Source organism: Cephus cinctus, unplaced genomic scaffold, assembly GCF_000341935.2.
Source record: "Cephus cinctus unplaced genomic scaffold, Ccin1 Ccin1_scaffold0169, whole genome shotgun sequence".
Classification (NCBI taxonomy): Eukaryota; Metazoa; Arthropoda; class Insecta; order Hymenoptera; family Cephidae; genus Cephus; species Cephus cinctus.
In genome coordinates, this window is record NW_014332893.1 from 873,383 (window position 1) to 891,023 (window position 17,641).

The 17,641-nt window shown below is 42.0% G+C and overlaps 2 protein-coding genes and 1 long non-coding RNA gene across 4 annotated transcripts in view; 1 reads left to right on the forward strand and 2 right to left on the reverse strand.

The window, feature by feature from the left end:
* LOC107264426 (neuroligin-1) overlaps positions 1 to 17,641 on the forward strand; it is an 81,619-nt gene that overhangs the window by 22,081 nt on the left and 41,897 nt on the right. The window lies entirely within an intron of this gene.
* On the reverse strand, positions 7,901 to 9,499 carry LOC112493873. The gene is made up of 2 exons (XM_025081711.1): positions 9,026 to 9,499; positions 7,901 to 8,285 (listed from the first exon to the last, which is right to left on the reverse strand). Exons 1-2 carry the CDS (start codon positions 9,266 to 9,268, stop codon positions 8,220 to 8,222), a joined length of 309 nt encoding a protein of 102 aa, XP_024937479.1. The 5' UTR covers positions 9,269 to 9,499; the 3' UTR covers positions 7,901 to 8,219.
* On the reverse strand, positions 9,662 to 10,993 carry LOC112493875. Its single transcript, XR_003058799.1, has 4 exons — positions 10,847 to 10,993; positions 10,305 to 10,667; positions 10,073 to 10,212; positions 9,662 to 9,965 (listed from the first exon to the last, which is right to left on the reverse strand). It is a non-coding gene; the product is annotated as an uncharacterized LOC112493875 (long non-coding RNA).

Here is a 17,641-nt window from a genome sequence, read left to right on the forward strand (position 1 = left end):
CCCCCCCCCCCCGAGTCTCTTTCACCTTTCTTCTCTTTCATTCTCTTCCCCATCGCTTCCTACTGCAAACGGCCATCTTTTTTTCATCCCCTTTCTTTATCTGTCCGCCAGTTTCTTTCTACCATTTTTTTTTCTACACCATTATATATATATATATATATATATATATATACACACCTATTTTATACGTGCCTGGTCATACTACGGTATATCCTACATACTTCCCCTCTTACCCCCACCTAACAGACTGCACATTCTCCCATCCTCGGCATCCATCCCTCTCCCACCTCGTAACCCTCCCTCCTGAGAGACGCACTTGGGGAAGTAATTAGCATAATAAATTAGTCCGCAGATAAAAGCTGGCTTAGCCACGAAAACACTACTAACGACACCCCACTCATAATTAAGACGACAAACACCCCTCGCTGGCGACACACAGGGGATGCCCTTCAATTAGCACCGCAAATGCTTCTGATTCTGAGCTGGTTAAGAGCCACGCCTGCATTTCGAACTGACGATCGATGCTCGACTTCGGTTCCGTCACACGAGCCTCTGGCAGCGTCATTAACGTCGAATCAAACGGGATATGACGTACGAGTGGGGGCCGGACGTAAACAAAGTAAAAGTTATTACGAACGTATTGTATTCGAAAGTCCAGTCACTTTTTTTACAGGTTCGAAACGTTATTCCTTCCTCACGTACCTCGCTACCCAAGTTTAGATACCCCAGTGGTACAAACTTAGCAGCAATAACTTTCCCTGTGCTCCCGTGGAACACGTACTTCAGTACCGGTGGGGGTTGCATTTTAAAGACGTCTCAAAGACGTCCCGAACGTCACTCGGGGACGTCTATATGGTTACTGAAAATGTTATTGTTATCACGTGCGAAATGCATTTGTCAGACTGATGGATGGGTTCCGTGTGAATTGATTGACAAGACTTTTGCTAGCTCGTATAACGGTGCAAAGGGGGTGAAAAGTGTGATTAATGCATTCGGGCTCGTGCACTTTAATTGAATTAATGCAATCCGGTGCTTTGGCTGCTCTCGGCAGTCTCGCCATTTTGTATAGGCTCTTTGTCCGTCCGTTTGGCTCTTTCTCCCTCTGGGTCTTCCAGCAACCCTTTCTCACCTTGTGACACTTCCGGTTTGGTGGCTTTAGAGGACACTTAATAGGCTTTAGCTGGGGGTGAGTAGCTTTTGGGGATGAAAATAACAAGGGTGCCACTGAGAGGACTTCTCGCTATTGATCTACCTTATAAAGAAGTCCCCTCGTAGGATCGACTCAGTTCGGGATCATATCGGATCTTAGGGACCTGAGTGTTGAGGTATTATTTCAAAATAAAACCCATTAACATCGTTCACTTGACGGGGGCCGCCGAAAGGAGGCTACTCGCTACATCCACAAAGGTACAGGCAGCATCCCCCCAATGATGCGAGAGCACGGAAAATGGATTCAACCCAGTGTTCCGGTTCTCTTATATATTTTTTTTAGGCAGGTACCGGCTCCCTAAAAGCGGGCGTGGCCCGGGGGTGGTTTTCGCGGCCTAGACTCTAATTGACCCAGTTCGCGAGATAAGTATCTCGGGGGCTGACGAGAGCTCCTTGTACCGGGTTATCCCCGAAAAAGTACTGTGTCTAGAATAATCTCGGAATTAAATTTTAAGCTGGTTATTATTTCTCGTGCAACGAGGTTGAAATGAATTAAATAAATTACCTAGAACATACATTTATAGGGAATAATAAAGTTCCGTGCAAGCTCATTCACTCTGAGTCCAATAGGGTATGGTATATATATAACGCGTGTCTTATATATACGACAGATTCCAATTGGTCGATGGGTTGGCTTTTCATGGTTCTAGCGGGGAAAAAAAAATCCATTTAATTTCGACCGGAATCCACGAATACTTCCGGTTCCGTTCAGCCGGGCGAGCTTTGTCATTGTACGCTACAAATTTGACGGGGTCACATTAATCTCAGCTTTATTACCCGAAGCGAACGAGAATCGTCAGTAATATTAGAGTTACCAAATTTTCCCGAGCTCGTTCAAAGAACCAAGTTCCTGATTTTCACGGTCATACTTTCTCACGTTAACCTCAAGGATACAGACAGCGCCATCTCGGCTGTCGTTGGGGTAACCCGAATCACGTGACCAGGCGTCCAATCACGCAAAATATTATTTCTCGAAAAATTTCATTACATATAATAATGTGCTTGAACCTCGTAGATTTTCTTTCGCAGTAATATTCCTAACCTCAAAACGTCTTCTTGGTAAAAATTGAGAAAAAACATGGCGGAATCCATAATGGCAGGCATAATGGATCCGCTCGAGCACGCGCAGCTTTTTTGAGAGAAGAATCAAGACGCCGTCATTAATTTGCGCGCCCCGAGGAAGAGCCCGCAGGTTTCGCGTTCCTCGTCGAGATTCAAATATATGGAATATATAAATTCAGGAGTAGAGCCAAGGTGAGCCAGTGGCGTAGATGGGGTAGGTTAAGTTTTCAACTACAAATAGGAAGGATTTTTTTTAGAAGTCAACAATCCTAAGGTTCTTGGGTAGGAGGACTTCGTCCTCATTTCCAAACCCCATTGTGACTATATGTAGGAAATTGGAATCCGCCCAATACACGTGATAATACGAGGAAAAATATTTTGAAAAAGTATTTTTTTTTTTTCCTTATTCCTGTCTAAGCTCTATCGGCGTATCGAATCGTGCTGGTACCCTATTTTCGAAAACGAACACCGATTTCGATCACACTCGAAATTTCTCGTCGATTTTCTTTCCATCTGTATAGCCAATCCATTTTCACCGATGGGAGTTCCTTTACGGCTTTTACTCAGACTGATCGTAAATAGAACCGAAGGAGTTGTGGGGAGAACCGACGTACGTACACCGCCTGCCAATTGTGAACGGAGCTTAAGGGCTTTGAACGTATAAAAAGAAACAGGGCTCGTAAACCTACCGAAATTGTATATCACGAATTGTCCGTTCGCTCAATTATTCGACAGCTGAAGCACAAAATCAATGTCTTTTTTACAGAGGCCATGCTCTTATGGGTTACAATATAAAGGAGGCCCCCCCGATTTTTATTAAACAACTAATCAGTCGTCGCGAGTTTTAGCTTTTTTATGGCTACTAGGATCACTCCTGACCCAACCTAACCTGAAAATTCAATTAACCAATCTAAAGCGTACTACGTCTCTGGACGGATATAAGTAATCACGTTCGAAGGAAATTGTCTATTAGAACTTCTCTTGGCCGTTGAGTCTGCACAACTTTTTCTGACTTTCACTTTAGTCCAATTTCCTGAATGTCGGTCCCATTTGATTCATGGTCAATAGTCAATACAATCTTGATCCTATTATCACTCATTGCTCAGACCCGTATTGTTTGCTCGCATTAGGTACTTTTTTCAGTGATTTACGAACACGAAAATCTAGGAATTTCATACGTTTACTTGTTATATGATTCGAAGTAAAGGACGATTTGTCATTTGCCAGATCATTTTGTCTTAACAAATTCTCGCTTATCTACCACCTAATGACCTCTATAAATCTGGCTTTAAAGAGGCTCCAGGTACGCAATTAACTCTGCTTACTCTTGACAGTTGACATCCTGGCAATCCTACGAATAGCGACTTAAATTAGCTATTTTGACTAAAGATACTTGTGCAAACTGACCTTGGTCAAAATTACTTTATTTTCTTCAAATTTTTCACACTGCTTTTTGAGAAGATAAGGTTATCTCGATTTATCTTGATCTACAGTCCAATTGACCGACTCGTATCTTGTTGACGGCAGTAGAAAAAAATCAAACGCCGATAGTGGTCCAGACACCATCCAACAGTGGCGCTGTCATACCAATCGAAGACCCAGTTCTTGTGAGGGCACCTTTACGTTCCATCCGATTCATTTGCCTCGCTCCATTTTCATGAAATTATAGTTATTCAGTTTTCCTTCCTCATTCAAATTTTTCTTCAGCCACTTTTTTTCCTCGGCGCACAAATTATTTTATTCATTAATTCCAATTAACGTTATTTACGTCGCACTGCGATTACTCCTTGGGTAACTTATATTTCCTCATTTATCTCAAGAAACTTGCTACGCCATCTTACTCAATGTCGCCTCGTAAATTTCCAAACTTCTCAACTTCTAATAACACCTTCCTCCTTCACATTCAATTTTTATTCATTATTATTCCATACCTTTATAGAAACAAGAGATTCCCATCCAAACCACCAATTCGAATAGCCGACAGTAGTACAAAACTCTCGCTCCCAGTCTTCATCAGGATGAACTGGCTCCGAGCTCCCCAGAAATATCGGCATACAATTGTTTCTGTTGGAAACAGTTTCGTCCGGCTGTCACGAAACTGTAGTACGATGCTAGCGCCACGGCTGGGCCGTGGCGACCAATGGCAGTGGCAGTGCGCCGCTTAATTTTCACGTTCGACGGTTAAACTCAGCAGTCCGTTAGCTTTCGTCGGGCTAAATTTTATTTTTATTTCCCAAATGCTCGTTTGGGGGGTCGTGCGATTGTTATTTTTTCTGGTCAGCGTTCATGTAAATTCCCTCGGGTATATACTACACTAATATATATATATACACATATAGGTACACGTGTATCTCATTCTGTTCACGGACCGCGACTGACGCGCCCTCTACACTCCAGAATCAAACGAGTTAATGTTAGCGTTCCTTAATCTATTTTTTTTTACGAGTTACATTCAATTCCAGGAGTAAAGAATATTTTTTTTACAACATATCAAAATTAATCAAATCCACATCAAGCACCTGCGTGGCTTTGCATAAAATTTATGTTAGAATATATACATGTATAATTACGCTTTTACCATATATTCCGGTGATTTTGCGAAAAACCACGTACCAAGGATTTTCTTTTTATTTAGTAAAACAAAAAACCGTTTTATTCATAGATTTCAATATATCCATTTTGTCCTATTTTTGTCTCTTTATTTTAGGGCAGTACTATATGCGACTCTCTTCAACCCTAACTTGATCGTTGATCCGATTCATAGCTACAAAACTACCCTTACAGCAGCCGACCTTTTTTATACCAGCGGAAGTACCACCCCTAGGGTATATCCAGGTTGGCATAAAGTCGCCTAAAAAATAATGTCATAAAACCGTCTATGGAAGAATTCTCAATTTAGTTTTAATGGTCGGACAATTCAATTTCGACAGTGAATATAAATACCGACATTCAAACCGACAGTTGGACAAGAACGAGTACCAGGTCCTTCACGAAATGTGGGCGATGAATCCAATTCCCTCAGATCCACCCCTTAGCGTCACATTTCGTCGTCCCTTCACAGACCAGTCGTGCCACTTGAATAAACGAAAACGCGCGTCTCCGTCGAAATGCCTCAATTAAGCTTTAATTGACGGGCAATTCCACACGGAGAAGTTCAATGGTAAATATCGACCCCTCGTGATACCTTGTGAACCCCCCTCCTGCCGCTCTATATCACCTTCTGGGAATGATGACAGGTGTGAGAATCGGCGCCAGTCTCATTTACGATATCATCCAATCGATTTCGACTTAGCCGAATTCAAGCGTGTGTGTATACATATATATGTATAACATAAAAAGTATTAAGGTACAATCTGAAACAAAAATTTTGGTTAAATATTAACATTACAATATAAAATATATGTAGGTACTACAATTTTTAGCAACATACTATGCAGATATACAGTAAATTCAGATAAGAAATTCGGGATTGCCTAAGATTTTTGTATTTTCCGGGAGTGCGAGAGAGACAGTCTTATGGACACTTACACGGGTAAGAGAAAGACACGCATATTATTTCTAAAAATCGGACGAACCGTTTAAAAATGATGGCCAATCGAACGCATGGAATAACCAAGAAATACCAGTGATCTTTCACAAACACGATACGCGTTCGTCTTTAATCGTTACAAATGGCGAATGGTTCGAGATATCGAGCCGATACGGATTGCAAAAATGCAAAAAAAAACGGACTGCCAGGATCCTCCGGTGCATATAAGCTAGACAGACCCGGTGGTTATATCGTCTGAACTCACCGCAGCTAAATTGTCGTTTTGCGGTCGGACATTCCTGAGGGCGCGTGATTAACGCTAGATCCGGAAACTACAATTCCAGACCGCCTTGGCCACCGCCTGGAGGTTCCTTTGGAGGTGCCGAGTGAAGCCGCAGGAATGTCGATCGGTCGACACCTACAGGATCACAAGCAGGGATATTCGCTCCTGAGGTTGGCATGGTCTATTACGTTACCCAGTACCGGGGATTGGTAGAGTGAAAGACGATTTCCAAAATGTTCCAGAATTCGCTAGAACCTTCCTGATAAGAGAACGTGAATCCTCATAAGCATTGGAGTCCACCTGATGGTTCTTCCATTTATATAAAAAATATCCCTTAGTGCCTATCCCGACCCCACCGCACGCATTGGTCAAGTCCTAACCTTTATGGATAACCTGTACCCTCTCCCAGGGGATGGTCGACGTAGTACCTGGGGCATTGACGAATCGGTCGTTTGAAATTTAAAAAGTTCCTCCCTAGCCGTAGAAACTTTCTCATCCGTCTGATTAATCATACTCGAAAGCTACTTGGCACATCCATTACCCTTACCTACCACGAAGACGGCGTCCGAGGGGGTGCCTTCTTACCTCCTCACTCTGAGCTTGCTCCTTGGCCAGATCCGTAGGAACAAACGGATCCGCCTTTAATCGTCAATGAAACTCGAGTTTCTAGTGACCGAGGGTACGTTCTCTTCGTTTTTTTTTTCTCTTCCAAAGAGGAAACCCTTTCCGTACCCTAACCGGAAGTTTGCTGCAGATCCACTCGTACAGATTTTCAACCCTCGACTTCAAGGGTGCCATTCGCCAATACAAATTAGTATTTTTTACCCTCTCAAGACCTACCCTGATACTCGTATACCCTGTGGCATCTTATTCACTAGCGAATCTCTCACTAGACTCCTACCTCCTTCGTCCTATTTCGCCCCCAGCACGATCATAGGATGGAAGGCCCATCTATAAGATGAGCATTTGCGCCTACGCGTCCTATAAATTTTCTGTCCAAAAGGAAGGCGACGCCTTATTGGAAAGGCACTGGACTCTTTATTACCCCATCTTGTGAACGAGACCAAACATTTTTAGCTTGTGTTCAAATATTTTGCCACCAGGCCATTCACATCGCGTAGACAGTCTTTTCTATACTTCTCATATAGTAGCCCAGGATAAGAACCCTTAGGTCCGATAGAAGCAGTAGCGGCACACTTCCTCCGTGACCCTGTCCCTCGACCGACCCCCATCCTGACCGGCAGTCTAACCCGGCGTCCTGCAAAGAACGTGTATACTCGGCTGGTACAGTCCAGAAGCAAATTTCTCTTTCCAGGTCCTCCATCGTCACTCGATTATTCAGTTAGTCAGTGCCCATCCTCCTCGTCTCTTGGATATGGCTGATGAGAGGAAGTCTCGTAGTTCGCTAGGAGGGACCGAGTGGTCCAGGGAATTGAATTAAAAAAGTTTCCCCGAAGACTGAACCCCCTGAAGGTATCCCTCCCACCCTTCTATTCCGACCCCCCCTCGTTACCCTCTCGACTCTAAAAGAATCCTCACTGACTTTTCTATCAGGCGCCCATTGACTCCTTTTCGACTCTTCACTCTTCTTACATAGTCCTCCTTTCATACCCCATGTACTTTTCATCTCCGTTACTTGGAAAAAAAAAATGAAGAATTGCGTCAGAGTATCCGATTTCAATCCGGCATAAACTTAACCTAACTTAGAGTACTTTAGAAAAAAGTCTACTTGTTTGTAGTCATTTTGTGAAATTTATCAGTTTCCATATTGATATTAAAGTTTTATTGTAGCTGTATACAGTGTTCTGATAATAGTCTCGAGTCCTTCAGGCATCATCAGTTTAGTGATTAAATTGTCAAGGTAACAACGATAGGCGGATATGAGGGACGGTATCGCCACGTGCGGGAAAACTTGTACCATACCCTCAGTATCATAGCAGCTGTCTAATGGCATAATTGAGATAGGGTGGGTGAAGGGGGTTCGAGAAGAGTCAAATTGGGGTACTATCAGGCCTTGTCTGTTCCAAGGTAAAAGGTCGTTCATGGTTTGGAAATGCAGTCGATTGGTAAGGATGAATCGTCTGACCAATCGAATTAGTCGCACTTGTCTGCAAGTCGGTGATTTGTCCGTAGTAATTAATTGGACGACCATCTTGAAGTCTTTGCATGGACCGAGGCAGCTTGCGAATTACCCTGGGGTCTCTGAAACGACGTTAACGTTGGTAAGACGATGGGACTTGGTTTACAGTTTGAAGCAGTGCCCTATAGATCCGTCGATACGAGCGTACTAAGTTATAACGGAACCCTGTGGGTAACCCCCTAGAATCCAGGAAGCCTAGATCTCAGGGAGTCAGGTACCCAGAAAACACTTAGCTACTCTGTATGGTTGAAAATTAGTCCGCACTCGGGTGAGAGGCGCTATCGTCGAAAGCTCGATTATTTCCTCCAATCCAATTAGCAAGACGATAAAAGGCGAGGAAGGTGTCGTCGAAGTAATTAATCTTCGTTCCTGGACCACCCCGTTCTAATCGCGTAATAACCCAACGCCGTCATCTTAACTCGCTCTGGTAGCTACGAGCGAATAAATCAAATAGTCTCGCGCGGATTTATGCGATCCGCGCGCTGTCTTTCGGCGAGGTTTGACACTAGTTGAAATTCGGGGATTCCCCTTTACTTGCGATTCTCCTTACTCACGCTCAGGGTCGCTTGGATGAACGTGCGTTCGTTTGACAGGTCCAATAGTAACAAGTTTAGACGTTGCACTTTTGTACGTCACAGGACTTGAGCGTCGCGACGCCCTTAATATACATTATAGAGCTTAATGCTATTAGCGTTAAGAATAATTCTGTTTACAGGAATAGTTTTCGATCCAACGTCGGATAAATTAAATAGAAAAGAGTACAGAGGTATAAGTGTAATAAGAATTAATGAGCAAAAAGTACCGTGGGAATTGCCGTGAAAAATGCAAATTCAATTAAGTCGCTTAAACAGTGCGAGCAGACGCCGAGCGTCGACGGCGTCCCGAGAGCTTCATGTTTCTTGGCGTCCAGCAACAATTTTCGTGCAGCACGCTTCGGCGACGACGCCACGTTTTCATCGGGCTTTCTCACGAATTTTGTATAATTGCATTCGTGCCTCCAGTGCTGCCAGTTTGTAAATGCGTGAAAACCCGAAAGATCTGGCATCCTGGCTGTGCCAGTCTTTTGCCGTTTGGATCCTCAGCTTCTTATTTCATCGCGTGCTATTCCTCCATCCCTTGCAAAAAGCGCCCCCTAACCTCTAACCGTTGTGCCAGCACTGCAACTCGCTCGGTATAGTCGACACTGCAGTCTGAATACCTAAAAGAGTCGCGAAAACCCTCTTTGAATTGTAAAACAAATGCAATACAAAACTCGCGCGCAAAAGCTGCTTCCCACGTCTCTGCAGCTCGTATCTATGTACATTCTGTCCGTTGAAATAGGAATGGAAGGAGTAACCATTTTATTTTCTTTGCTCCCTCCTGCACTCTCTCTCTCTCTTCATTCTTCTTCACTTATTTTTTCTCCCTTTCAATTCCGCCTTCATTCCTCCTTATTAACTTTCTTAAATTTCCTTTACTACCCTTCTTCAACGCTTTATGTCACCTTTGTACAGTTTTTCTTTCCAACAATTACACTCTAACCGTACCACGGAATATTCTCTTGATCTTCGACTCTCTTGCTCTATTTTTTTGGAACTTTTTTTTGTTATCGTGTTAGTCTTCATTATTCTCTTTCTGTTTTTACTAAGATCCTTTCCGGACCATCATCCACCTTCGTGTCAAGGCCCCATTAAGGTTCAGCCACATCAGAAACCAACCAGTCCTAACTTGGTATTTCCCACGCGGCAGCCTCTCAGCACTTCCTGAAACAGTATCCACATGTGAGTCCATGTGTGGACATTACTTGTTGAACCGCTCTCGCCTTTCAACCCCTCAACGTCGTAATTAGACTCAATTAAATAGGTCTCACCCTACTTGGAATGAAATTATGGATCGTGTGGTAAGCATGGACCTTCATCCATTTGTATTACTACTCAGACTCGTTGTGTCCTAACCAACGACCTCACGGCCACTTCAGAAAGTGGAGGATGCTGGACGATCACCCGGGATCTGCAATTTGATAAGTTGATACTTGATTCGTTGCAGAAAATTTTACTATCAATACAAGATTACCTATTTTCATCATCAGTCACTCCACCTACCATGGTCATCATCCTCATCGACATTTACTAGGATCATTAGCAACCTCAGAGATCAGCTTCATCATCCGCATCCTTGCGCCCCTTGAGCCAACTCCGTATCCAGTTACCCAGAACGTTATCCCTTCCTAAATCTGCTTCTTGGACTCCGTCAACCTTAATGTACCCAACCTCTGCGACGACCTCGGGAACCTCGACGTCATCATCGACCTCGACATAGATTTCCTAGCAATTACGTAGGTATACGTCATTACCAGCAGCTTCTGGCCCACCAGACCCTGGATCCGACCCCCAGCATCTCATCTCCGATAGGTCGCATTCGGTTCACGAAATGTCAGGAATCAGGATGCTCTTCTCCTGGAATATCTGGAAAACGGAGGCGGTGGATGCCATCGTGTCAAACATATGCAAAATGCATGGAAACGTGAGTTGCGTAACAGCTAGTGCCACAATGCATTTATGCAGATAGCATTCTATAAAATCGAACTCAGACCCGATAGGCTATACGGGGTGTTCCGTAAATTCAGGTTCACATATAATTTTACCTCCGCACAATATTCACTGTCCAGGACGCTGATGAAACTCTTTCTCGTCGTCCTTCCACTATTCCCACGCCATGCCGTTCTTCTTTTCTAAATATTGGAGTTGCCCGTTCTGGCATGAAAGAAAATGTCTGCCAACTTTCTTCGATTCTCCGTCCAGTTCCTTTTATTTTTTTTTTCATTCATTTTATAGTTTTCCTTTTCTTTTTTTTTTACTCTCCAGTCCACTAACCTCTTAAGGCGCACTGAAGGTTTTACCTCCTCGGTCGACATCGTCAGGTACGGGAACTCACGTTCTTCCTTATTCCTTTGACATTCGGCTTTTCGACAAATACGTCAACAATGGCGAACAATGTCTCCTGGTGGTCGTGACAGATTCTGATGACTGTAAAATGCCCGTGGTCTGGTAAATTCACGGAAATTGAGACATAAATTTTTTATTATCATAACTGTGCTTACTTGATCATCCAAAGGTCAGAGACCACGAAATTTCTTACTTGGGATACAATTTCCGGAAGTGGACGGTCGTAACTTTTTGATAAGAAGGTCATTCTCGTGACGATGGATTGTCTGAAAGGTATACCGTACGGATGTTACGTAGGGTAAAATTTTGGTTTTGTTAAATTCGAAAATAATTTTCTTACCGACCGACCCTCCTTGAGAACGGACGATGAATTCCTGAAGAATTTCAGAATTTATTTGTCGACTGGTCGTTTCCAATTTCGTTTCAGTCGGTATTGCAGATTCCGTAAATTCCAAAAGCTCGTCTTTTCGCTCGAGGCTCCTCGAGAAACATGAAATCCTTGAAGTCCTTTCTTATATATATTTTTCAGTAATCCTCCTCGGCATTGCTTTTCGTTCCTCGGCATCCGGTTTAATTATTTTTCAAGTGGCAGCGACGCTTAAAAATAAAATCAAGTTACCATAGTCAATTCACTGTAATACGCTAGACGATTGTCAAAAACTTACCCAAGCCATTACGAACAGACTGTAGTTTCGTTTTTAACATTTGATCGAATCACGAATATCGAACACAGTATAGATATACGTGAAACCATAGAAACTTATTGAACAGATCTTATCTTTTTCTCTTACCGAATCTTACCTTTCTCTCGAGTAACGATAGGTCGTACATCGTTCGATCATAGTACAGCCATAATTCTTTTTTTTTTCAAAATGTCATTTTCTCAAAGCACATTTAACCTTTTGACGCACAATGGGACAATCTTCTGAGAGTTTCCAACGTACTTTCTTCTTTCGAGTCCTGCGATTCCATTCGTACCTGAACAACGAGAAAGTCATTGCCTTGAGCTTTGTATGACTTTGTGAGAACCCAGTGCAAAATTTCATAAGAAAAATTGCATTTTCACAATAAAAATCTTGTATGCAGTTTGAAAAAAAAAACTTTGAAAAAAAAAAAATTCTACCCCAATAGCACGACTACCCGACTGCATTATCTCATATTTTCGAAATCTCTCTTGAGCGAATAACTGGAAAAAGATTTTTAATATTAAAGTTACCATGAATCTGTTATATGTATGCACTTTTTCTATATACGTAAGAAAAATATCTCCTATGTATATAACAATAAGCATGTAAGAAAAATGACATCTACGCTCATCATCTATGTAAATATACTCCACGTAATACCCGCGGGACGTAATATTGTCAGAATTCGCCTAAAGGCAGATTCACATGGAGCTTTCTTGCGGATCGCATCGGCTTTTCATTCTCGGCTACTTTTACACGTATATACAGCACATACAGGGTGACATTATTCGAGCATGTCTTGAGCAGGAATTATCATGCTACTACCATGTTTCCGTTCTCTACCGTGGATTTTGCTCACCGGCCCTGAAAGTTCCGCTCTTGGAACGGAAGGCGGGTACTGGGTAACGCGATTAAATTGGATCGCTCGACCGTGTCCTTTTTATTCGACGAGATCTAGGTAGTAGTCTCTGCCGAGTCCATACTGTATCCCTTATATGTACATGGACCAAACTTCGTATACTTCCAGTTCATCGAATTCGCATCTTCGCATCTTGCCTATGGTATACGCAGTATATACGTATATATGCAAATATATATGTACAAGTAAATAGATTAAACTATAATGCAATATCGAAATGTCAACATTAACTCAATATTGGTATTCCGTGCGGATACTCGATTTTTATTACTAAAAAAAATATTTTTTTTCGATAAAAGGTAATAAATCATTTTTTGACAGCTCTCCACGTGCAGCAATTTCTCAAAGTTTGACTTTAAGTGTTTTTAATGTTAAATAAAATGTTGCGACAGTATCTTTATAGTGACCGAAGAGCAGCCGAAGTCAAATCAGCAACCGCTTGACCTTCTCCGAGTCTATTGTTCTAACCTTAACTGACAAATGAGAGCAGTCTTGCGCGTATACGGCTCAGGCCAATTCGTCGGTGCTGTCCGTTCTCCATTACAAGCCTCCTGTAAGCCGCTTAATTCGCGACAAGCACGGAATCTCGATTGCAGTGTAGCAACACGACACGGCGAGCGCGTTATCTCTCTTTTGTTTTCGGCAGTAGCGACAGTGGCGCCCTCTGCGTTGCTCAACGATCCGAAGCCAGAGGGCCAAGTCCAGCGCGCGCTATACACGCCGTAGAGAATGATTTCTCTCTGCCGAATCCCCGTGCCCTGGGCATTTAACTGCCAGGAATAAACTAGTCACCACCCATTCGTAAAAGTTCGACCCCAACCAACTTCACCGGTGGGAGCGGGGGGTTCCCCGGAATCTGTGAACGACTAGATTTTACAGCAGGGCGCAAACTCTGTCCCATTCGTTGTCCGTAGACAGGGCTGGTGTTTCCCACCAGCCAGTGCGGACGGCTTTATCGCTCGCTTGAGAAGAGAACGTATAATGTTGTCGACACGAAAATCGCTTCTAGAAACTACATCAAGAGCGACGCTTAAACCCTGCTGTTCTTTATCAGACTGTACGACAGCGATGGGAGTAATGACGACAATAAATAAGGTATTTTCACAATGTAGCGACATGGCGATTTTCTTCTAAAATTACAAATAATCGTTTCAGCGAGAATCTACCGTTAAATTCATACGGTCGCGCCTTTACGTTCTAAGTCCTCGTGTATTTTCATTGTAATCTGTCGCGGAATTCGTGCACTAATGGAACTATTATTTTACGAAATATCGATGATATAAACACGTTTCGAGATTCTAAAATAAGGTGCAACTTCATAACGCCTAAATTGGAAGGTAGCAACGTTACCGACTGAACTGACTTCAAAAAATGGTTCGAGTCCGAACTATGAAAATAATTGCTAAAAATTATTATTTATCGAAAATAATGTGTTTGTAGCGTTTATTCACGGTAAATATATATATATATATATCGAAGAAAGGAATAAATTATTTAATGCCTAATAACTATTCCAGAGTAAACGCGCTGTCGCTAAGTAGTTTCAACAAACTTCGAACTGCACCAAAGTCACATTTAATATGTAAATTCGCTTAGTGGACTGAGTCCCTTCTTGTTTAATATTATACCGGACTAATTTCCCAACTATGATGGCGCCAAGTGGATGCCAGGTGAGAAGGCATAATCTTCACTAATTTGTGAGTCAGATGGGCCTGGGTGTCAATTGGATTACTGACCTATCCCACTACAAACTCGAGAATTCCCAGCTTACATTCATAACTATGTGTATATACTAAGTCGAAGACAGAATCTGTCACGTTCGACAGTTTCAATTTGGTAGATCAACATTTTTCACATTGCTCTTGCAACTGTACCGGATATCAATTCAATCTGGTATCAACGTTTCTGTCTTCTTCGCAAAGTTCAAATCGGATATCAATTCATAACGTGACATTATCAGAAACGCGATTGTCAGTTCTATCAGTCGGATATTGAAAAAATAATCTACACGGTTATAATTATAATCATTAAACTCTCAATTATCCAGTAACAAGTATGACAAATTAACAGTACCTAGATTTCATGAAATAACTCATTCATATTGACAACTACTGAAATACAAATAAATGGTTTTGATTTTGAATTCGAATTCGTCACTTACCTAAATAAAAATCAATCATATCGAGCAAACAATAAAAAAATTTTCAATAAAGTCTAATCGATCTAGAATCTCAGAATATTTCATCTGTTATCTATTGCTGTCAAATTACATCACTTAAAATATATATATATATATATATATATATATATATATATATATATATATATATATTGTAACGTGGCGTTACAGAGCTGGAGGGGATACCATTTAGGAATGACCGAAAAATAAATAAATAGGAGTTATCAGGTCGGACAGTGGGTTCAATAGCACAGTGGTAAGTACTCGACTTGGCAGTCCGAAGGTATCGGGTTCGAATCCCGATGAGAACTCCTACTTTTTCGCAAATTCCCAGCCCTCTAGTGCTCCCTGGCGGCTTTATGGATAAAAATTACTTATAGCGGGAACGAGCCCAGCCGGGCACCCCGTTATAATATATAGACCTGTATGCAATCATAGTCCTCTATAAAAATAAATATAGATACATATCTTTCTTTCAATTACACTGGAAATAAGACCTCCGTATGATACCTATAGCAGACCCAAGTGATTAATAAAGCGTAAAATTGTTCATACTAATAAAATTGTCATTTATTAATCGAGAGTCGATTTACGATTCAAGGGATGTTATAAACGTTTCATCCCCTTAATTCGAAAATGTATACAACTCGTTAAGGGACGAAGACGATACGGCCGGGCTGGCGTCTCGACGTCGCAACATATGCACCGAGAATTTCATGGGGTGGCTATAGAGGGGGTCACAAATAAGATAATACGCGCTCACAGTGTGACAACCTATGGAAAATTACTCGGTGTATCGCGCAGGGACTCCACTTCGGTACTTATGGTTTGGTACCTGTAACCCTCTTCTAGATGGCGCGGGGATTGGAAATTCGCTAGGCGGAAATTGATGCAGGGAGTTTAAGGCGCATACACAAGGGACCGTCGTAGAATTAGTTTTGCCGCAGCGGCACGCCTGTTACTGGTTATGCGAGGTAAGGCGTCCTCTGTGGTAGCGGCTTAATGTTGCGTCACGACGTCGCTTCGTTATCCTTTAAAGGCCCTTCGTTATCTGCTATTCGAACAACGTACAGTAATACTACATAGTAAAGAAGGGCTACGACCATAAGACGTCCAATACGATGTCGCTGTACATTTCCCTCTAACCAATTGCCCGGCAGCTCTGTCCCTTTCGATCCTATAGTAACACTCCACTAGTTTATTCTGACAGCTGATATTTTTGTCTCTCGACTCGTCCGTCGGCTAAGAATGACCTCGATCGACGGCAGCGCCACTTCCCTTGCTCACGAGAACCAAGCGCATTAGGCGCGCTCTGGCGGAATTATTCAGCAGCTGTTTCCGACTAGACGAGCAGTTGAAATTGCTCTTTAAATAATAATTGAGTAACGTTATGAATAATGCGACTGGAAATTTCGTTCTGACGTCTTCGTATCATGGCCCTAAGTTGAGGTTAGGTTTTTTTTTTTAAATTAAACGCAACCTCGTCGAAGAAAAGTCACAGTTGGATTTTCACTTTCGTGTAAACGCACCGCAAAGCCCATGCTGCGTCGTGACTGCCAACGGTTCGTAACGTGTTGCAATTAATTTAAAAATGTCCTTATCCTGTGTTTAACGTACATCTTTTTTTATGAGGAGAAATAAATAACTGTGTTCTAACTCAAACCTGGAACTCATTTGAAAACACGCGATTTCAAATATACCAGAAATTTACTACAGAGTCGTTAGAATTTCTAAGTAAGGTACATTGCGGACACCATGAATGCCGAAATACCAGATAAGCCGTGGTATGACATGCTCTTATACACGTATGTATACAACTGTGCAATATTGATCCTCATAAAGTACGTATATACCAACATTCTAGGTATACGCAATGGCTGGACGATGACGAGAAGAAAATTTTGTATAATGCAACCTTTGGCTTTATCCTGTCAGACATTTTTCTTTCGTCCATCAACGAATTATAAAGGGTCGTTATTGTGTTTATTCAATAGCATATATACACACACACATATATATATATATATATTTATATTGTGACGTGATTTTTAAATTCACGGTCATAAAACGACCCCAATTCATGGTGAAATAAGAATTGGCTGTCGCCTGCCTGGCATGGCTGGAGGAAAAGGGGTGGCTGAAGGTGGCGTAGTTGGCTATCGGATTCGTGATATCGGGGTCCAGTTTAAAAAATACGACACAATATATGTGTATATATATGTATATAAATTTTGACACTATTGCTACCTACGACACGCGATCAGTCGGGCATCAAGTTCAGCGTGGCTGATGACGATTTCGGCACAAAGATAAATACGTGCAGCGAAGCTTTCAGGATCTGAAAAAATGCCATTAGCAGATTGAGAGGCTGCGTCCGAGTGTTATTAAATTTTTTAATTATAATGGAAAATTATATTATGTATTCGAATGGCATTATATAAGAATCTGTTCACGCATAGTTATATCGTTAAAACATTATATTTACTCTGACCGTCATTCGTTGAAGCGAAGCAAACGTAGAGAAGTGCGATTTATTTCCGTTTTACCTTTTTCTTATTGCTATTTCAATATTGGCAAATTGATTTACCGATAACAAAGATTCGCGCTTAACGCAGAGAGGAAACAGAAATGGAAATAAAAGAGGGAAATAGTGAGAAATAGAGTGGAGGAAATGAAAAAGTTCCAAAAAAAATGGAAACTGTCGATGATC